Source organism: Hippocampus comes, unplaced genomic scaffold (assembly GCF_001891065.2).
Source record: "Hippocampus comes isolate QL1 unplaced genomic scaffold, H_comes_QL1_v1.1 scaffold17, whole genome shotgun sequence".
NCBI lineage: Eukaryota > Metazoa > Chordata > Actinopteri > Syngnathiformes > Syngnathidae > Hippocampus > Hippocampus comes.
In genome coordinates, this window is record NW_017805002.1 from 3,605,054 (window position 1) to 3,627,882 (window position 22,829).

The 22,829-nt window shown below is 41.7% G+C and overlaps 1 protein-coding gene and 1 long non-coding RNA gene across 3 annotated transcripts; one reads left to right on the top strand and one right to left on the bottom strand.

The window, feature by feature from the left end:
• Window positions 1–1,374: 1,374 nt before the first annotated feature.
• On the top strand, window positions 1,375–22,471 carry ppm1j (protein phosphatase, Mg2+/Mn2+ dependent, 1J). 2 transcript variants are annotated; one of them, XM_019858219.1, is made up of 10 exons: window positions 1,381–1,842; window positions 8,906–9,020; window positions 10,205–10,537; window positions 11,132–11,244; window positions 12,278–12,362; window positions 14,229–14,347; window positions 18,758–18,821; window positions 19,571–19,678; window positions 19,902–20,053; window positions 21,404–22,471. In XM_019858219.1, exons 1-10 carry the CDS (start codon window positions 1,568–1,570, stop codon window positions 21,549–21,551), a joined length of 1,512 nt encoding a protein of 503 aa, XP_019713778.1. In that variant the 5' UTR covers window positions 1,381–1,567; the 3' UTR covers window positions 21,552–22,471. The 2 variants fall into 2 exon arrangements, with proteins under 2 accessions (XP_019713787.1, XP_019713778.1); XM_019858228.1 differs by lacking the exons at window positions 19,571–19,678; window positions 19,902–20,053; window positions 21,404–22,471 and adding an exon at window positions 18,923–19,453 and having other exon boundaries at window positions 1,375–1,842; window positions 18,758–18,862.
• On the bottom strand, window positions 16,886–18,678 carry LOC109508333 (uncharacterized). Its single transcript, XR_002166639.1, has 2 exons — window positions 18,079–18,678; window positions 16,886–17,462 (listed from the first exon to the last, which is right to left on the bottom strand). It is a non-coding gene; the product is annotated as an uncharacterized LOC109508333 (long non-coding RNA).
• Window positions 22,472–22,829: the final 358 nt, after the last annotated feature.

Here is a 22,829-nt window from a genome sequence, read left to right on the forward strand (position 1 = left end):
ATTCATTCATTCATTTTCCGAACCGCCTGATCCTCACTAGGGTCGCGGGGGGTGCTGGAGCCTATCCCAGCTGTCTTCGGGCAGCGGGCGGGGTACACAATGAATCGGTTGCCAGCCAATCGCAGGGCACACAGAGACGAACAACCATCCACGCTCACATTCACACCTAGGGAAAATTCAGAGTGTTCAATCAGCCTACCATGCATGCTTTTGGAATGTGGGAGGAAACCGGAGGACCCGGAGAAAACCCACGCAGGCCCGGGGAGAACATGCAAACTCCACACAGGGAGGCCGGAGCTGGAATTGAACCCGGTACCTCTGCACTGCGAAGTCGACGTGCTAACCACTGGCCTACCGGGCCGCCCTAGGTTGAACATGATTTGCAAATCATTGTATTCTCTTTTTATTTATGTTTAAAACAATGTACCAACTTCAGTGGAATTACCCTTGTAAAATCGATGATTGTGCCTCTCATTAGACTGAACTGGTGTATCTTTTCTTCTGGCAAGTGCCAGTACACAAGAGGAGGTGCTTGACAGTCCAGACATTGGACCGTTGCAAGCTTGATCCTGAAGTTAAGTCCATAAATATTGAGACATCAACAATTCTTTTTGGCTGTAAACTCCACCACAATGGATTTAAAATGAAACAAACAAGATGTGCTTTTATTGCAGATTTTGAACATGAATTAAAAAGTGGGAAACGTGTACAAACTTGTGATTGCTACACCGTTCAACTGATTTTGATGTAAATACACTCAAATAAAGCCGAGTGAAAATCTGCAGCACACCTTGTTAGTTTCATTACAAAAACCATTGTTGTGATGTTTAGAGCCAAAAGGATAGGACATGTGTCCATGTGCCAATATTTATGGCCCTGACTGAGGCTAGATTGAATATATGCATCAGAAGATGATGGTAGAAACTACACAGCAGAACCTGAGGCTGAAACCTGTACCGTAGATGGGGAAGGGCAGAACCTATATAAAATAAACCACAGAACCCAAGAAGCAGAGCATGAAGGTAGAAAATGTGCAGCAAAACCAGTGGGTAGAACAATAACACCGGACACTTGCAGCAGAGCTACTTTGATTGTTTCAAATGGGTCAAGAAGTGTTTTTCACATTTACTGTAATGCGATGAGAAATAATGACGTAACTGCTGTTGTAGGCTCGTGACTGGAGACTACGCGTTCCGATTTACGGACAAAATCCTCTGAATTCATCCAGTACTTATATTTAAATTTGTATATATGTGATGAAGGTGGTGGATGTGCGTGGTGCGTTCAAAAGCTTTAGGATGCTTGTAGGAAGCTTTGTGCATGCTGCTGCAGGATTACTGGCAGCCAGTGGGTTTTTTTTTTTTTTTTTTTTTTGGCTTTGACTGAGACAAACACCGCTGGTCGTCACATGGGTGCTCAGAGGAAGCAAGAAAAAAAAGCGAGATCGCTTCCTGAAATGCTCCTCGTCACTAGCTGCGTCTTTCGTTCGCCTCCTTAGCGCGAATCCTTTGATTTCTCTCCTTTTTATTTTGTTCTTTTGTTTTTGTTGTGCGAGTCCGTGCTGACGATGATAAGCAAAGTGAAAAGCGCCATGTCCACGCTGGTGGGAGGGATGATGCCCCACGGCCACCACCACCACCACCATCACAACCATCACGGCGGCGCAGGCGGCGGCGCGCAGTCCGGGGGAGCTGACGGCCTGCCGCCGCGGTTCCCCTACGGCCGCCCGGATTTCCTGGAGCTCACTCCGGAGCTGCTGCAGTACTCTACCGAGCACGTCTCGCGGCCGGTGCTCACGCTCAAGCGAGGCAGGAAGCTCCCATGGCACACCGGATACGCCGAGTGAGTGCCTGACTGGCGTTCATTTGGGGGGTTCTTCGTGCTATTTTTGTTATTGTGGAGCGTGTCATGACCGAACGTATTTGACGTTTGCAAGTGACAAGTGCTCGTGCAGGATGTTCACCAGCTCACAGTGTACTGCCGTATTCGCAGCAGGCACTAAAATCAAATGCCGCTGCGCTGGCTCACTGTGGTTCTGCTGCCGAGGTTTTCCTCTTCATCTCCTCTTGTGGCGCCCACTCATTATTTTCTGTTGTGAATGTTGATACCCCTCAGTTTCTGCTGTGGGGGTTCTACCATCAGGTTTAGATGCTGGGTTCTGTTCTCAGGTTCTGCTATCCCGGTTCTATCCTCCAGTTCTGCTGTGCAGATTCTTCCATCAGGTTCTGTTCTGTAGGATCTACTCTGGTTCTGTTTCAAACGTTCTACCAATCTCCTCTGCTCCAAAGATTTATCCTATAAACCTCAGTTGTGTTGTTTCTCTCCTTCCACCTCTGCTATACAAGTTAGCTTGCTGTGTAGGTTCTAACATCCAGTTCTACCACGAAAGCTCTAACCTCTAACTTCTTTTTCTGTTGCATAGGCTCTACTCCGTAGCTGTTGCTGTTTAATTTTGATTAGGCCCCATAACTGCTTTTGCTTAGTTTCTATACCCATTAGTTGCAGTTGTATATGTTGTACCCTCGTATTGTTTACCTCAAAGGTTCCACCTTTAGTTCAAAATCCAGGGTTCACCAACATGGTCCCCTTAGTAACCACACGAGTAGCTCATGGGCCTGTTCTTTAGAAGTGATCATTTAGACAACTGAACACTTGCATGGATGTATAGAAACATAGTGTTTCATATTCTTGTTAAATTAGTGTCTGTTGTGAGAAACCATGAATGTGATCAGTGGCTTGACTCTTCACATCATTATTGATGCCATATAATTAAAGGTAATGTGGGCAAATTTGTGATTTCATAAGGTTGTATCAAAGTGTATCCAAGATGTAGCTATGTCGCGTTTTCACCATCGGTAATAGGCTTCAGTTTCTGCTATGGAGTTTCTACCGTCTTCAACCTGCCTTCCATCAGGTTCCCCTGCACATGTTCTGACCCTTGACCCTTACCCATAGGTGCTGCTAGTGTGTTTAAATGGATTGGTCCCACCCTCAGGTTCTTTTTATGACTTGGCGACAGCTGGCTCAGTCTCTCTTGCTTAAAAGCAGGAAATTGGCGTGTGCAGTGAATTCCTTCTTGCATCGCTCAAGGAACGCCTAAGTCTGTTGGCCAATCAACTGACCGCGTGTTTTAGAAGCACTCAGGAGGAGGTTCTGAAAAGCACTTCCAAAGGCGTGTTTTTGAAGCACTCAGGAGGAGGTTCTGAAAAGCACTTCCATTGTAACTGCCCTCCCCGAAAAAATGTAATGAAAAGCGACTAAACAGGGCGTTACCTGGCTGTTTTGGAGTGGAAAAGTAGCTTATATGTGTTGACACTTCCTTGGTTCTTATACATATCTTCAAGAGATGTCAAAATGAATTGATGAATCCACAATGAATCGTTAAGCAAATTCATGAACAAAGATTTTAGTACTCGAGAGACGTTCAATTTAAAATTGTCTAAATCCTCAAATTTCAGCTGCCCGTCAACAGTAATTATTCTCTGATTTCGGTAGTCCTTCATGAAAGCAAACTGCTTGTCTTTTGTTTTTAATCAGAATAAGACATTTGCAAACATCTGCTTTTACTTTGGCAAACAATGACAGAACCAGTAAATGAATCAGTTTCAAAAAGCTTGGTAAGTACATCAATCCCTCCCACGTGATACTATTTACTCTTTTAGTTGTTTTTAATTCATCATTAAACACTACCAAGTAATTAACAATAACTGGTTCATCAACAGCAATGGGGGGAAAAATGTTTTATAATCCACTTCAAAGCAAAATCTAATTTTATCCGAAAAAGATTTGATAATGACAGCCCTCATTTGTTCGTTCTATCTCTCAGCTCCTGCTGCATTGCTTGTAACCCACAGCTACTACTGCATGGTTCCATCCTCAGCTTTTGCTGAGCTATAACGCTCTTGTTTGTAGGCATCGGCAGTAAGTTTTATTTAGAGTTCTATCAGCATGCATTCATGTTATGGGCGATTGTTTTTGTTTTTTTGTCTTTCAGCTTACAGCAGGTGTTTTAGACTATTGCTACACCTGCACCACACTTACTGGAATATCCACATTTGTCTCAAATGCGCTGTGTGGTGAAACATTCCCTGCTGTGCGATAACATTTCCACACATTCCACTCCCTCTGTGTCAGTATTACTGAGTACAAGGCAGTATGTTTTGTTGGGGGGCGGGGGGTGGGTGTGGGAGGTAACAACGCATGTGTTCATGCAGAGATTCTCAAAGGAGTGCCACTGGGGACGAGAGAAGTTTCTGGATTGAACTTAGTTGAATGGATGTGACAGTTGAGTTGGTCCCTGTGTGTGCACGTTGAATTTTGAGTTTTGGCATGGAACTGGTTTTAATCGATGCTAACTGATGCGCTGACACGTTGAACGTCAATACAACCTCGAGAGTGCACTTAGTCTAAAATGATTTTGTGTAATTGCTGCATGGTCATCTACAAGAGGCACATTTTCGGGCTTTGAGATTCTGCAACAGTCCAAGAAACACAGACAGAAAGGTAAAAAAAAATAGACTCAATGGCAGTTTTTTTTCCCTCCCCATCGTTATTAATTAATTTGGATATAATAATTACATGCAGGACACTCACAGGCCACAAGCTAATTGCCTGTTAAGTACTTTGCATTAAAACAAAAGCGATAATACAGGATGCACGGTCTTGCAATTGGCTTGGATAATATTCACCCAATGGATACAACATTCGGGACTTTCGGAAACATTCGGAAAAGCCAATACAAGAGCAAAAGAGAGTTCAACAGTGTATGCCAGAATACGAGGTGTTTCCAAAATAGCGCATTACATGGATTTCAGTGTGAGCAAATGCAATATTTATTCAAATGTTGTTCAATGAGTAGTTCAAAAACTGTAGCATTATTTTGAGGGCCCAACCACCAATTGGTGTGGAGGCCCTCCTGGAATTGTTGTGTGCCATTTTATGGACCTCAGCATATTCAAAACTCACCAGTTTCTGGCAAACGATTATATCCTGCATGGGACAAATGTATGTTTAAGGTCTCCCATATGTGACATTACAACCCACATTTTTTTCTTTCCTTCCACAATATGAAGACTCTCCTGAACTTCCATTAACAACCCATGCTAAACTTATCTCCTCCCTGACATACAAAGCTTGTTAATTATTTCAACAATCCCGGTACTTTATTGACGCAGTTGTCCTATTAGCCAGGGCTTTGGTGTCAGATTGTGGCCTTTTTAGGGCATTACAGAAAGAGCACAACAATACCTACCGGTACATTGACAAGTTGTTTTTCCAGAATAGGCTGAAAATAGGTTCCACAGAAAAGAAAAACATATGTACACTTTTGAATAGAGAACTATGAATAGGTGGGATTTTCACTGTACCACATGACGGCAGCTATCGAAAGTTGATTTGCAACTTTTATACTGCTTTGGCATGGAAACCTACTGAATGGCACAATGCAGAAAGTTGACACAATTTATATTGCAACAACTATAAATTGTATGTAACGTTTGGCTGGCATGTTTTTTTTTTTTTTTTTTTTTTTTGAACACCTCAGGGCCCTTCTGTTGAACTCTTTGCTCATTCCACCACACAGAATCCAAATCTTAACAGTCACTCAGTCATGGCTTTTGGTCACATGATGCGGTCATTGATTTGATGTTTGGTCTCGCATACTCCCACTCCGCTGACATGAGGTTCAATGAAAAGCTCACTGAGCTCATGTGACAAGCATGACTCACAAGCGTTGGCTGCGCTTCAAAGCCTCCACTTGTGCTACGACTGCAAACCGGCATTTGTGAGTGAGAGAAATTATTTTAAAATCAGAGATGGTCAAAATGTGTTTTATCACTTGATGGTTAGTTGAATGTCCTTGAAGCTTTTGAAGCAAAACTGTAGAGATGAAATGGAAACAAAAATAATAGTTTTAGTTTAGTTTAGTTTTAGTTTATATATATATATATATATATATATGTGCAAGACACATAAGACATTCCCCAGTCACTTCCTTATCTGCACGCGGCCTCGCATTTTAAATAAAACATACAGTAATTTGTGCAAACATTCGCGTGCAAAAAGTAAATTTAAATATATCAATTTAAAATAATCACTATGTCCTGTTTGACATTAAAGTTGTGAACAGCAACAACTAATGTGAATTTTCATGTATGCGAGACAAAGTAAAATGTAATTGAAATGACAACAGTTATATAATTAATAGTGTTGAGACTATTACATCATTGATCTGATTGATGGATGTCCAACATGTCGATTGCAATCGAACATGAGAGAGCAGTCTGCTCCCAATTCGACCACGAGGGATGTTGGGAGTTATCGTGGTGCCGGGGGTTGTGTATTGTGTACTTTTTATTGTTATTACATATTTTATCTCAGTGTATCCTACAATTTGTGCTTCCTATCGGTCTCATGTCCACAAAAATGTTTTTGTTTTTTTTGTAAATAGACAAAGTACAAACCCAATTCCAATGACTTATGGGTCATGTTTACCACTGTGTTACATCATCGTTTCTATCAACAACATTCAATAGATGTTTGGGAACTGAGGACACTCATTTTTGTACTTGTAGGTGGAATTCCTTCCCTTACTTGCTTGATGTGCATCTTCAGCTGTTGAACAGTCCAGGGTCACCGTTGTTATTTTTTGCTTCACAATGCACAACACATTTTCAATGGGAGACAGGTCTGGACTGCAGGCAGGCCAGTTGAGAACTCACATTATTTTACTACAAAACCACGCTGTTGTAACAGATGAAGACTCTGATATGGCATTGTCTTGCTGAAATAAGAAGGGGCGCCCATGAAAAAGTCTGCATATACATTTCAACATTAATGGTACCTTTACAGATGTGTCAGTTAACCATGCCATTGGCGCTAACAAACACGGCCCCGTACCATCACAGATGCGTTTACAGTCAGATTCACACCGGTGGTAAATTTAGAGTCCTAAATTATTGTTCCATCCATGTTTTTTTGGAATGTGTGAGGAAGCCGGAGTATCTGGGGAAAAAAAACATGTGCAAGCACGGGGAGAACTTGCGCACTCCACAAGGCTGGGATTTGAGCTGAGAACCTTAAAACTGTGAGCCAGACATGCTAATCACTGTCACACCACACTGCCCGCGAGTGCATTAGATATAGACATATCTTGAAACATAATGTTTGCTCTTTAACCCTCGTTATATTTGTTTCTTGGAGAACCGTAATAATATTCCAGAAGCATACCGAAAAACCCTACTTTTCGTAATACCCGTAATGTGTTTATCATCATTATTCCAAATGTCTCCCTCATTAACACTTGACAAAACAAACACCCCTTGGACATTATTTGCGCAAATACGATATAGAAAAACCAAACATTGTTGGCTGGGTCAGAATAAAGCACAAGCAATTGGAGGGCAGGGCTGCGGGTTCAGAATATAGAAGAGTGTCTCTCTGTGCTGGTCGTATGCCAAAGAGCCCAGCATGCATTGGCCTCAACAGCATAGTTTAAATGACTGTCATGAGACCTTTAAGTCTCCCTCACCATTAGTCCTAATGTGCACCATCCCTGCCGTGCCAGTCCTCTGCTTTCAACTGATTAGATAGTGGGGAGAAAGCTTCTCCCCCCTTTTGGAGGGGAGAAATATAATCCAGATTTGTTGGATTTGTCCATTTGGGCCTTTCCCATATTAGGCTTTTCTGTGGCGATTGGAATCAGCAAAACTATTTGGAAAGCGAGTGGTCATAGGTTGTGTTTGAGTTTCCTTTTGTTTGCATGTTTATTGGCTATTCCTGAGCTCTCCTATCCTGCTTGTCTTGTGTTCAGATCACAAGGGAATATTCCTAATCCTCTCCCTTTGTGACGCCAATACATAAATTAGCAGAATTGTGCAATGGGCTTGAAGTGCAAATGTGATGTCAAATGTAAATGACAGTGACTAGATTTCAAGGTACAACAGAACATAAACCAATAAAATCTAAACAATGAGATTTAATACATTATTGGTACTGTCTAGAAATGTGTGCGGGTGTGTGTGTGGGTGTGTGTATGTACACACACACATACACACATAGTTATATATAATATAAACGCTTATTATCGCTCTTTTCGCACCAACTCATTCCCAAGTGCAATTTTTTTTCTTCAGGAAAAACATTCATCCACCTATTTTCTAATTCGCTTATCCTCACAAGGGTTGCGGGCGTGCTGGAGCCTATCCCAGCAGTCTTCGGGCAGTAGATGAGGTACACCTAGACCACCATCCACGCTCACTCTCACACCTAGGAACAATTTAGAGTGTTCCATTAACCTGCCATGCATTGGAATGTCGGAGGAAACCGGAGTACCCGGAGAAAACCCTCGTAGGCACCGGGAGAACATGCAAACTCCACACAGGAAGGCCAGAGCCGGAGTCAAACCCTGCACCTCTGTACTGTGAGGTGGATATGCTAATCAGTCAACCACCGTGTTGCCGAGGAAAAACATAACAACCTAATTTGGGTCTTATTGTGGTGGCTGGAATAGATTAATTAGAGTTTCATTCACTTTCAATCAGAAAGATGATTTGGATTACAAACATAGTCATGGAAAAAAATTAAACTCTGAATGAATGCCCTCCTTTAATGATTTTTGTGCTGTCACTGAGTGCTTCCTGTATAATAAAATCAGTATGTACAATAATCAGATTCTGCATTGTAACATAAATTTGCGCAATGGACAATCAATGCTACAGCGCTTCACATTAATGCCATTTTCCTCTGCACAGGCTCCTCGGCACAGGCTCATAATTAATCCCTTTTGCAAGTTCCCTGTTCCCTGTATTTGGATCCCGTCCCATTTTTTCCACGACTCGCTGGGCAAATAAACAAACAGTTTTATTATTCTGTTTCATGCCACTAACTTATGGCTCTTGCACACCAGGGTGATCAACGCCGGCAAAAGCATGCTGAATGAGGACCAGGCCTCCTGCGAGAAGCTGTTTGTGAGGAAGCCCAACAGCAAACAGCGTAACTCCACTCTGCTGGATGACAACGAGGTGAGCCAAGGGCAAAACTGCAGTGTTGACATCCAATCGGACGCCGAGTGAATGGATGTGAGCTAAAAAGTCTGGCAAGCAATGCTCACTCATCATTTATAGTGTTCACTGTCTTGTCCTGATGGCAAAGTCACTGAGGGGTGACAATGGAGCCAAAAATCCACAGTCATCCCATCACTCCAAATGCTCCAAATGCCAGTCTTCTTCTTCTTCTCCTTTCGGCACGTCCCTATTCAGGGGTCGCCACAGCGAGTCAGTAATTTCCATCCGCCCCTGTAAACCGTCCTACCAACTCGCATGGTCGTCTTGGCAAAAGTTTTACGCCGGATGCCATTCCTGACGCAACCCTCCCCATTTCTCCGGGCTTGGGACCGGCACTGGGGAACAGTGCACCCCCAGGGGAGGGCACTGCCCCCCAGCGGCTGGGTTAAATGCTCCAAATGCCAGTAAAATGCGATAATCACATAACTAGAAATATTCTGCGACATAAGAAAGTAGTACAAATGGCCCTCTCTTGGCTGCTCTTAACGATATGTTTTAGTCAAAAGCATTAACCATCCTGTTACATTTATTGCGAACAGCAATAATGTTCCTCGGTCAGTTTGACTCCTAATCCAAACGTGTCAGAAACAGCGACAACAAAATTCTAAAAATAGTAAACCTCCGTGATTCACAGGGGACAACGAACCCCACTCTAAAAAAATTGCCTATGCTAGTAGTTTAAACTGTACAATAAATACACCACAAACTATGATCCCAAAAGAGATCAGTTGAGTCTTAAAATACTGGTGGACTGCTGTCACTTGCAGAAAGTTAACAATAAACAAACACTTGTCAGTGTGGCATTTATAGCTCAGCTACCTCACACCTCTTCGATTGAATGTCTTATAAAACTGACACAGATGAGCCATTTCGGGAACTCTTGAAAGAGTGTTCGTTTAAAAAAAAACAACCCACCAGTCTGACCTTTTTTTGCACTTTGCCAAATGTCTTATGTTGGAGATTTGATAAAAATTGGTTATATTCTTGGTCTGACAAGGAGAAATGATAGCGATACAAAATTTAGTCAACTGTCATTGCTGGGCAGATAGTCGATGATGACGGTGTACCTAGTGGTCTGACATATGATCTCAAGCATCTTAATAACCTTTAAAATTAATCATGTATTTTCACTCTTGTTTCAGGATGGCACTGGGATCCCCCTTTACTTCTGGGGCGTCTTTGACGGACATGCCGGTTCTGGTGCCGCCATCATGGCCTCCAAGCTGCTGCACCGCCTCATTAGGGACCGTCTGGGCGAGATCTTTCACTTGCTGAATAACCATGAGGGGGCGCCACCTCCCATCTGCTTGGCCAAGAACGGCAGCCCCTACCAGGCTGATATCAAGAAGGGGGCAGCGCAGGAGTCGGAGGAACCTGACGCTGTCAGCGATTCAGCGGTGCGCTACCACATGGAGAAGGTCGTCAGCCTGGAGAGCCTCGTGATGGGCGTGATTGAGACTGCATTCAAGCAGATGGTGAGTAGACGTGAGATAACAAATTTGTCAATATGGAGACAATCATAGACCCATTCAAGTGTAATTAGGCGGATTGGTGCGATGGCTCTCTTGGAATAACTGTTTCTCATACTTCTTTCGATCAATGAAACACTATTTTAGGTACCTCAACATACATGAAAACCAATGCCCTCTGATTGTGTTTAGGCAACGAGGCCGCGCTTGGCCTGAAAGCTCACCACTTATTTTAGCAGTTGCGTTTATGCTGGTGAAAATGTAGGGGGGTTGTATAATACACTGCCCAAAAACTCGCTCAGTGGTGCTCTCCTCAAAAGTCTGAAGGACCGATACCCCGAATTGAACACAATGTCGGCCATTTAGTTATGAAACCGCCACTTCTAGTACTTGTACTTTGAGAGAAAATTGCCCAAAATTGCACCAATTTAAAGCATCTAAGACCGAAACAGATGGCCGATGCTGTATGGTGAAGATGTTTTTTTTTGTTTGGTTTTGTTTTTGCCGATGCCATCTCAAGTACCGTATAAGTTTGATGGTCATTTTGTGGTTTTGCCATGATTATTATGTGTTTCCTTTTGCACATGTGGCTTTTTTCAGGATGACCTGATCGAAAAGGAGAAAGCGTCATATGCTATATCTGGCGGCTGTTGTGCCTTAGCTGCCATTCATCTCATGGGAAAACTTTATGTGGCCAATGCTGGAGATAGCAGGTGAGCTCTATTGTGTCGTGACTATCATTTGTTAGACCCCTCCTATTAAAAAAAAAAAAGTGCAGCTTTGTTATTTCCGTTTTAATGATTGATTGATAGAATTGATGAATTAATTTATAAAGTTACTGGTTTGTTATAGTTATATTGATGTAGCAGTGATTTATGGGACTAAACAGGAGAAAATGTCAACTTTTTACCTTTGTAATTTTTGCAAATATTATACACTTCTTCTGATTTGTGTATCGTCAGTCTTTCACGCACACACGCGCACACCATATTTCTCCCCAACTTGTGTGGGGCGAGGGGGGGAAGCACATCATATCATTTGATTTTATTTATTGGCATTTTCCAATCCAATATTCACCCAAAAATATTCTCATTAGACCTTTTAACATTTTTGATGTCCAAAAGGCACAGCCGTGGTTAACTTGCACAGAATGTAGCTCAGTGATAGAGCGTGTGCTTTGCATGGGTGAGGTCTTGGTTTCAGTCCCTAGCATTGCAGTCGTTTTTGGATTAAATTTAAAGCTTTGAAGCCGCAGTCTGTTGGGACTTTGAACCATATTGTTGTAGGTTAAATACCAGCTGAAAGTAATGCATGTTTGCACCAGGCACCTTCAGGGCTTTCCCACTGCTGTGCATTTCTGAATAATGCTTTATTATATCCATACAGCATCACAAACACGTTTATGTCAACTTGACTTCAAAATGGCGCCGCGAGAGTGGCTGCCTTTCCAGCAGCTCCTATATTTTGTTGTTCTTCTACTTCCTTTCATAACTTTGCTGCTGTGAATTGGGAATTTCTCCATTGCGAGACTAATAAAGGTTTTCTTATCTTATCTTATCTTATGCTGTACTGTTCTTTTATGGGTACCTCATCTGCCCCCTAGTGTTATACTTACTTACTGCAGCCTTCAGAGGACTAAATGTGTTGCTTCAGGAAAACACACACACACACACACACACACACACACACACACACACACACACACACACACACACAATCTTACTGTTGCACTTCTTGTCACTGCAGGGCTATAATAATCCGGAATAAGGAAATTGTTCCCATGACCAACGAGTTTACACCAGAGTCAGAGAGACAACGGCTACAATATCTGGTACTTTTCGTGTTGTCATGATGCACTATTGAAACCACTTAAATGTTTCCCTTTTTTTTTGGGGGGGGGGACCATCTGGCGTGTTAAAAAAAAAAAAAGTCCCCCCAATATGAAATCTCTGCCTTTATATTTGTAATGAGCATATAGAAAGGAAACCCCATCCATCTATTTTGTACTTGTCCAAGTGGGGTGAGCTGCACTACTCTCAAAAGTTTGACAATTGCATAAAAATTTACAATTTACGTAAAAAATGTAAACAACAAAGTGACAAATAATATAATATAGTAGATTTTAATTACTTCACCTTTGATGAATAAGCATTGATATAATTAGGTAGCTCCAATAATACATACATACTGAATGAATCGAAATCCACCTTACCTGGAAAACTGATTCAAATTTATTATATCTGGGAAAATAAATCAGATATATCTAATACTTGAGTCACTTAGATTTACTAATTAATAAGGTAAAAGTAAGTTTTTATTTGCCAATAATCTCAATGAAATTGAACAATATAAAATGTTGAATGATGATGATAAATAAACGTCGATGTTTTTGGAATGTGGGAGAAAGCCGCAGTACAGAGAGAAAACGCAAAGGTCTACAAAGGAAGGCGATAATCAAGATTTTAATCCTGAACCTCAGAAATGTGAAGCACATATGCTAACCACTTATTCACCATTATCATAAGAATCATGATAATCAACATTAATCAACATAATACCATGAAAATGGTCCATATCAAATGGTTAGTCATCAAGGAGTGAGATTTTTTTTTTTGGAACACTTTGCGGATTCAAAACGGCAGGAACACAATTGCTGTTTCTGACTCAAAGGTCATTGGTCAAGGTTATTCACATTTCTGCCTCACAGTTCCGAGGTTCTGGGTTGGATTCCCGACGATTCTTCTGTAGAATTTGAATTGTTCTTGCGTATTTGGTTTAATCACACTCAATTGTCGCTAGGCATGAATGGTTCACTGTAAGGCTGTCATGATATCATACTTTTTAAATCAATTATTCCATTGATTAATCAAATATTCGGGTAACATTTTCTTTTGTACTACAAAACCATTTCCCCCATTACTGTTTGTTAACCAAATATTGTTGTTCATTTCATTTTTTTACATCACACAAGTGATTGATGTCGTATTTACCTTTTTTTAACTGATTAGGTGGCTAGTTTGCTCATTGTTTTCCAAAGTAAAAGCAGATGTTTGCAAATGTCTTATTTTGATTAATCAGTCTGCGTTCATGAAGGACATCAGAAATCAGCGAATAATTACTGTTGAGTGGCTGAAATGAGGATTTTTGACGATGTTTTAGTGAAACAATGCCTCTAAACGATTACTTGATTAAAATAGATGTTGATAAATTTGATAACTGATTAGTTGTTGATTAACCTATTTATTTTGACACTTCTCGTTCATTGTTTATATGACCCCGGTGAGTCATTGGTGACCAATCAAGGGAGTACCGTAATTTCCAGACTATAAGCCGCGACTTTTGTCACACGCTTTCAACTTTGCGGCTTATTTCATGAAGTGGCTTATATAAAGACTTTTCTAACGGCCGCCTGTGTACCGTCTTTCTTTGTAAATATCTCATGTTACAATATGGGCACCTGCGGCTTATACACAGGTGCGGCTTATGTGTGTACAATTTTTTTTTTCCTTTAAAAATGTAGTGGTGCGCCTTATAATCAGGTGCGGTCTATAGTCCAGAAATTACGGTAATCCTCTTCTCGCCTAAAGTTAGCTCTCTATCGTCTCATTATTGACCATAATGAGGACAAGCGGTCTCGAAAATGAATGAACGTTGGACTAAAGACAGTTTGACATGAGTTTTCTTGGTTTATTGGCAGGGCTTCCTGAGGCCTGAGCTCCTGGGCAATGAGTTCACTCACATTGAGTTCCCGCGCAGAATCCAGCAAAGTGAGCTGGGCAAGAAGATGCTATACAGGGACCACACCATGAGTGGCTGGTAATCCCCGACGGCGCTCACTAATTCACACTCATTCATTCACTCACAGCTGCCAACTTCTGTCGGTTGACTTCTGGATGCGCATTCAAGGGCATATTCTCCCACGTGCTTCAGTCAGAAAAGGCACGCTGCTGCGCACTTTTTCAACTGCACAGATTCTCCCACCGATTTAAGTGTGTCACTTACGCACCTTCATGAAATGTACGCACTCTGGGTGGAGTGATCACGGCGGGATGCTGTCAAATCTCTCAGAGCGCGCATTTTCCCGTCGACTAAAGCGTCTTTCGGCCTCTGTGCTCGGGAGGCTGCACTAAGGTTTCGCACTTTTCAAAGGCAAAACATCATATATTGCACGTTATGAGGCATTTTGCAGTCTCTGAATTATGACTGTCACCGGCCGACTCTGCTGATTCGTTCTGTCGGAATGACGTGCGGACAGGGGTACCTGTCCCATATACGCTCACTGACTTCCCAACGGCTGTGTATGTGTCGTTACTCCATTACAATGATGGCCCAACATTGACATTATATCATATTAATTGATGAAAAAAAAGGATCGGTGCGAGGGGACTGTCTTCTTCACCTGTGAGGAGCATTTCCATGTGCAGATGGGACTTGCAGTTGAATTGCCGATCACAAACAGTGCAGGTTCCATAGTATGTGCTTTAAGTTATAGAATTTTGGGGGTATTTAGTGTGCAATGTGCGCAGTTTAGCAACCTGGTCAGCTCTCTATCTGCACGGTTGCTGAAACATTCTGTTAACAGCATGGTATTCTGATTAAATTCCTTATTATTGGATATTCATTAAAAAGTGAATGCAAAAGCACACGCTCCTTCAAAAATGCCTGTAAATGAGCCTGGCAGAAGGTACACATCACTGGCAATAACTTCCGGATCCATTGTGCAAGTTAATGTCACAATCACCGGATCTCAATGGAATTTTTATGTCTAATCAAAGCTACACAAGCCAGAGATTAGGTCCCACCCTCAGACTTCACCAAATCACGCCTCTTTGGTGGTTGCGCACATATTTCCAGGTTACGCATGGTGGATGTGTCAGGAGCCTAGACGGGAGAATCGCCGCATCTTGAAAGCGCGTAAGAAAGGTGCGTAAGGAACTGACTTAAGCGTGAATGGGAGAATATGTCCTTAAGTCTCGAAAACAATAGCTAGTGTTTACACTTAGCGTCCTTGATCGATTAAAAATAGCACAACACAAGAGGGCACGTTTGGTTTCCGGCGGTACTTAATGTTTTTCATTGGATTGTTTTAAATGTATTTTTTTAGACAGAGACTGTGATTATAAAATGCAGTTTCTGTAGAAAATGCATGAGAATGCTTAAGAGCTAAAACTACACTGAAAGACTGAAATTAATTGAATTGTTGAAATGTGGAATGTGAGACTTCAATTTGGAGTGGTTCAAAAGGGTCAAGAAACGTGGAAAGAGTAGGTAGATTTATACAATATCTCTAAATTTGGGAATTTTATGGTGGAAACTCATTTGTTCTTGAATTTCTTTGGACCGTGGCATGATGCATTGGTTCTTGAAGTCTTGTAGCCTACTTAACGTTCTGTGACAGATTATATTGAAGTGATTTCTTGATTCAACAAGTATGGTTGTAATCCGGTTTGGGTGTGGCTTTTGAAATTGAACTCACCTTACCCAAATTTGTGGTTAGTCACAGTGACTTTGTGATTTAACAAGTGCGGGGCACAATTACCGGTACTTTTTCACAGAGAGTCACAAAGGTTTGGATTTTTTTGTGCCTTAATACAGGGGTCCCCAACCGCCGGTCCGCATTTGGTACCGGGCCGCACAGAAATAACTTGCCTTAATTCCGTTTTATTTATTTCGGAATACGAAAGATGTTTTATTTTGAAAAATTACCGGATTCTCCGTTACATCCGTCTGTGTCACGCTTGACACACGTCAAGCCAAGCTTCTCCATCACGGTGACCGATTACGCTAAAATCAAAACGCCGGAGCTCGCAAAATGAGTAAAAAAACTGTTGGAGATCGCAAATGACGGCGGCCTTAAAAGTACGTTCGAGACAACTGCATTAAAGTTATGGCTGAATACTCTGAGATCGCCACAATAGCACTGTTGCTATTTCCGACATCCTACCTGTGTGAGGCGGGGGTTTTCTGCAGCAACGGCGACTAAAACAAAATTACTAAGTAGACTGGACATAAAGCACACACTTGAGGTGTAATTGTCTCCTATTACCCCGAGATGGGACCATCTGGTTGCAGAAAATCAAGCTCGGGGCTGTGGTGAGTCGTCATTTTCATGCACTTTGAATTTGCGTTTTGTCGTATTTTGAAGGCATTAAACATTACCATAGCGATCAGAGTGTTGCGGCCAGATTAGATGCTCCTTGTGTTTATTATTATATTTCAAAAACACCACAGTTTTCATGCAGCTCATACCATATTATTTTGTTGTATTATTTCCGCCACACCTTAAATGCCGGTCCCTGAAAATATTGTCTGACATAAACTGGTCCGTGGGGCAAAAAAGATTGGGGACCCCTACCTTAATAGATGTAATTAACATTTGAAAACTGCATTTTGCATTTTCTTTGGCTGTCTCTGAGTGACATGAAAATTAGTTTGATGATTTGAAACCTTTGTGTGTAATAGATAGCCAAAAAGAACTGAAATTAGGAGGGGGCAAATACTTTTTCACAGCACTGTATATGAACAGAATAACAACACTCAAAGCTTGGGAAGCGTCAATATGATGGCTCTGGAGTTCTAGTGTAAAGTATGGTTGATGGCTCATCAGTGGAAAGGAAATGCCAAGAAAAGACGTGGTTGCTGTAACTGCAAATTTATCCCCGCAAAGCAGACTTGCACGGCGAAGAACGTGGACGTCATAACACTCCGTGCATACGGTCAATTCAGTCGGCCTGTGACGATAATTTCTACGTCGATTTATCCCTCGATCAATAAAATACAAAAAGAATAGTTTTTCCGGGCTAGATAAATGGTCATTTACATGCACTTTTGTTTACATATGTGATCAACATTCAGTCGTGCTGCTTCATTGCCTGCTGTCGGTTACTTTGATTCTTCTCGGCAGGATGACACTCACAAGCACATGTACACACTAGGGCAGGGTGTCGACAACCCAAAATGTTGAAAGAGCCATATCGGACAAAAAAAACAAAAAACAAATATGTCTGGAGCTGCTAAAAAATAAAAGCCTTCTATAAAACTTAGAATGAAAGACACACATGCTGTATGTATGTAGGAGACTGGACTGTCTCAGAATTGTTTATGTTATTCATTCATTTTTTGTGTGTTCACAAACGCCCCCATAGAATTAGTTTGTGATTTCCTCGCTTGATTTTTTTGTTTTGGTGCATTATTTTCGCTTTTCTTAGTGTCAATGAAGTGATCATGAATTTCCGTTTTTCGGAGGCTGTCTTTGAGCACCTCTCAAGTTGAACGAGAAGAGAAAAGGCACGGAGCCGGACGCAGACGTGTCTGTGTTTGTCGAGACTGTTAAATGCATAAATAAAGTTTACGTTTTGAAAACCCAACACCACAGCTCTCCTTTTTCGGAGCTGCAACATGTATCTATATCTATTTGAGCTATATTAGCCTGCTATCAAACTCTTTTTCCATTTTCAAACATTTTTTTATAAAGCTCCAGGGAGCCACTAGATGTCGCTAAAGAGCCGCATGCGGCTCTGGAGCCGCATGTTGCCAACCCCCCGCACTAGGGTGAAATGTTTTTTGAAGAGCGTTTAAACGGTTCGCTTTCACTGTTTCAGTTAGGTTCCTGTCCGGTTGGTTCATTGGCACGTTCAACTATTTTTCTCATTTATTGATGTGGCGCTACTGAGTTCAGTAGCAATAATTGTGCCAAATAGCGCTCATGCTAGCTGGCGCAGCCATGTGCATCGGCAAGCAGCTGTCCTCTTTGGTGCTCTTTTGTCCTATTTCGTTGCTTGTTTATGCACGGTTCAGCAAACATCTCTATGCCCGACCAGGAACTTAAAGATACTAGCAACTGGCACCAAATACCCATGTAGAACGCCAGAATTGACAGCAAGATCTGCGTACCGAGTCTGTATCGCTCCAAAGCAAGATCTCTGGTGCACAGAGATCTTGCGATGGAGAGATTCCAAAATATATCGTGACAGGCCAAGAGTTCAGAGACATTTATTTTTTTATGCTTGAATGACTTGAATCGCTTGAGAAATGTGGGAGCAGTAGAATGTAAACTTTTTTTTTCTTTTTGGGTGGTATAGCAATAACATATTTTTGTGCTCTTCAGCATTCACACAAACAGAACTTTGCTACTTGTGCAACCTCAGGTATTGTCGACTTTAGAGGTACCACTGTCCAGAATAATTGTGAATGTTAAATTGAGATTTTGGCGCTGTCTTGTTGCAGGGCTTACAAGACAATCGTTGAAGATGATCTGAAATTTCCGCTTATATACGGAGAGGGTAAAAAGGTAAGATGCAGCTCCGGCAAAACATTCAAAGCACTTTTCAGGTCTGTGATGCTTCATCGGCAATTCAAATCAAAACACAAAACATTCAAAGCACTTTTCAGGTCTGTGATGCTTCATCGGCAATTCGAATCAAAACACATTTTGACACCTGCACTCTATAAATATGAGTCTGCAACATCATGCACTGATTAGTACTCAGTTTTTCAAATAAAAGAAACTGCACATAACAGGGACAAAATCAGCAAGAATGTGCTTACTGCTTTGCTAGTTTGTGGTGTACTCGAGAGGATCAATACCGCACAACACGCACATAACCATTGCTTCACTTAATACGGTAGTCATCCCCATGAGCCAGATGTCTGTTGTAGTACCAAGACTGTCCTGTGATAGGCAGCATCATGCCACAGGGGAAAAAAAGATTTGTGCAAGATTTTTTTGTGTAACATTAAAGGGTGCTGGCCTGGCCATTTTTGTAGCAGATCAATATGGGAAACAAATCACAGCGAACACCTCCCTCACCCCAGGATAATCGCTGAGTATAATTTCTTCGAGACATCCAATAATTGTGTCTTTGCCAGCTTTCCTTGAGAAAATACTCAATTTATGTGTCTGATTAACGAAATGTACGTGCATGCGTGTGTGTGTTAAACAGGCACGCGTCATGGCGACTATCGGAGTGACTCGTGAGAGACATCCAATTATGTGTCTGATTAACGAAATGTACGTGCGTGCGTGTGTGTGTTAAACAGGCACGCGTCATGGCGACTATCGGAGTGACTCGTGGTTTGGGGGATCACGATCTGAAAGTGTATAGCTCCAATATTTATATCAAGCCGTTCCTCTCGTGCGTCCCAGAGGTGAGCACTCACCTTCAAACATCCTGTAAAAATGATCAGCAACAACTTTTTGAGTCTCAGCCAAACACTTTTTTTTCTGTCATCTTGCTTTGTGATGATAGTACACTTAGATAAACTTTAGTACCGGTACCTTAACTTCAGCAAACAGAAGTTTGATCATTCTCTGGTTAAAGTTTATAAATACATCAAGAATAATACCTGAATGAATACACTCTTCTGACAGGTACAGGTCTACAACTTTGATGACAACAAACATGGCCCAGACGACGTCCTAGTCATGGGCTCAGATGGACTTTGGGATGTAACCACGGACAAGGAGGTGGCTGACGCAGTCTCAGCCTACCTGGCATGTTGCGATCCCTCGGACCCCATGAGGTAACCGCAATCTGCCTGTCATGAAGGCGACAGTCTGGCAAGTGTCATTAACAGGTTTTAAAATTGGCTCTGATCGCGACCTACCTCACGAGAGCTTAGATCTATTCTTGACTAACCATGCAGCGAAAGGCTACTATGACCACCACTGATCATAGTAGCCTGTATGTAGGAGACGGGATTGTCTCAGAATTGTTTGTTATTTATTCCATTGTTGTGTGTTCACAAACTCCCCCATTGAATTTATTTTGTGATTTCCTCACTTGATTTTTTGTTTTGGTGCATTATTTTCGCTGTTCTTAGTGTCAGTGAAGTGATCATAAATTTCCATTTTTTGGAGGCTGTCTTTGAACGCCTCTCGAGTTGAACGAGAAGAGAGAAGGCACGGAGTCGGACGCAGACGTGTCTGTGTTTGTCGAGACTGTTAAAAGCATAAAAATGTACATTAAAAAAAACCAACACCACAGCTCTCCTTTTTCGGAGCTGCAACATGTATCTATATCTATTTGAGCTATATTAGCCTACTATCAAAATCTTCTCCATTTTCAAACATTTTTATAAAGCTCCAGGGAGCCACTAGATGTCGCTAAAGAGCCGCATGCGGCTCTGGAGCCGCGTGTTGCCAACCCCCGGTCTATCCAGTGCAAATTTATCCTGATGGCTGCAATGGATTGATATGAAGTTGGGGACAGAAAAACAGAAAACGGGCTCTCTCTGTTGGCGAGCCATCGGCAATGGAATCGTATGCTTGGTGTGCTGAAATATGTTTACAGTGTGCTTAAACGTGTATATTGATAAGTTCATGTGAATTTTCCAAAAGTTTAAAGGGTGGGCGGGGAATACCGATATATGTGGAAAAAATGATCCGGTCTTTCTATATCACGTATTTTTGGGGGGTTGTGTTGCAGACCCATCTGCAGTTGGTGAAAATTTGCTCTAGAGACCATTTAAAAAAAAATCTGATTATTTTTACCCCAGCCATACCAAACATGTTTAAAAATGGTAGAACATACTTTTTTTAAAAAAACATATTTGAATGTAAGAAATGTATAGAAAATACAGTATGTATTGTCATTTATATGTATCCATGTATCTTTAAGAGGTGGGGCCTTGTACCGGGACTGTTAGTCTGTGTGTGAGTGTCTGTGTTAGAGCTGATGCCAACAGCTGCTTCTTCATTGAGTGTGGTCATTCTGGTAATGTTTATACTGTACTGTTCCCCCGGCGTTCAATAAATAGCTTAAAAGTGCATCAGCAGCTGTGGCTCTCCTTTCCCATGTGCCAGGCATTCCAGTGATTTTACAAAGTTAATTAATGACCTATTTATGGAGGGGATATGTGTGTTTTCTGCAGGTACACACTGGCGGCACAGGACCTACTGATGCGCTCCCGAGGAGTTCTGAAAGAGCGCGGTTGGCGGCTCCCCAACGACAGGCTGGGCTCGGGCGACGACATCACTGTGTTTGTTGTCCCATTGGCAGGACACGAGGCAGAGACATGAGACATAACATCTCCCAGCTCAAAAAGAGAGTGGCGACCACCCCCATCTCACAACCCCTACCGAAGAAGACTCGGGTCTGAGCAGCACCTTCATCCACCTCCAGATTTTGGACCCTGCACCTCCTGACTCATAACAGAAACATTTTCACTGGTGTCGACTTCCTTGGCGATGGTTGCTGGTGAAATTTAACCCCCCTGCGTAGTACTTACTCTTCACATTCAAGGCTGGGCAGCTAGTTTGAAAACTCAGCATGGACTGTACATCTTCACACCTCTCACAATTGTGATTCCTTTTTGCATAAACGAGCCTCTCTGTAGCGTCACGATTGTGAGGAAACCAAAGAGATGCCTCCATGGCACGAGGATGGAATGAAAACATCATGAAAAAAAAAGAAACATGGGGTTGAAGTAAATGGACTTTTTCCTGTGCCACACACGTAATCATTATCAGTCTGTATTCTCCTTTGTTGGTGATGAAGGTAGGACAGCACTTGAAGAATGTTTGCACATATGTTGTCTTTGGTGTGGAAAACAGCAGACACTGTACATGTTAAGCATGAAGGATCAGAATCATTGCTTTTTTGTTATTTTAGGATAACGTTAACGTCTAGGTATAGTAAGCTGTGATAAAATTCACACATATGCCTTATTAAACGATGACTAAAGTGTTTGTATTGTCATACCATGTGAGAAATATGACCTTAAATGTACCGTATACCTCTCTTCTATTGTTTTTGTCATGATGATCGTTATTTAGATTTTCCATATATTTTTAAAGAGTACGGAAAATGTTTTATTTTTTATCTTTCTTATCCATAAGTGCTTGTTTAGGACGGTGACGTGTGTTATATAAGATAAGGCCGGCTGAAATGTGAATGATGTCATGTTCCTCTTTAGAAATAAATCACAATTTCCCATTTGCCTCTCTGGACTATTATATTTATTTTCTTTCATCTGGGCACATTTGTTAATATATGTTAGCATAGCACCTTCTAGCATGTTAGGTTTGACCAGTTGTAATTAGGGATAGCACCTGAATAACAGTAACACACAAAATCCTCAAACTTTCTTGATTCCTTTATTACTCTGGTTGCTTTCTTGCACGGCAATTGTTGCCTAGCAACTGTTGGCATGTTAGCATTTTATCAATTCTCAGTGAAATAGTGCTCAGCTACAGGGCAAGATGTAAACTTATCAATCTGCCTTAGTACTTTCACTTCTCACTCTGCTGTCTTGGTTATATATTACCTTTGCAACTGTTGGCGTATTAGCATTTTAT

What these genes read in the sequence shown, in the direction of transcription:
- ppm1j (XM_019858219.1), top strand. Translation starts at nt 1,568, where the DNA reads ATGATAAGCAAAGTGAAAAGCGCCATGTCCACGCTGGTGGGAGGGATG. An exon ending in TGGCACACCGGATACGCCGA is followed by an intron (nt 1,843 to 8,905) that starts GTGAGTGCCTGA and finishes CTTGCACACCAG; the next exon opens with GGTGATCAACGCCGGCAAAA. An exon ending in GACCACACCATGAGTGGCTG is followed by an intron (nt 14,348 to 18,757) that starts GTAATCCCCGAC and finishes GTCTTGTTGCAG; the next exon opens with GGCTTACAAGACAATCGTTG.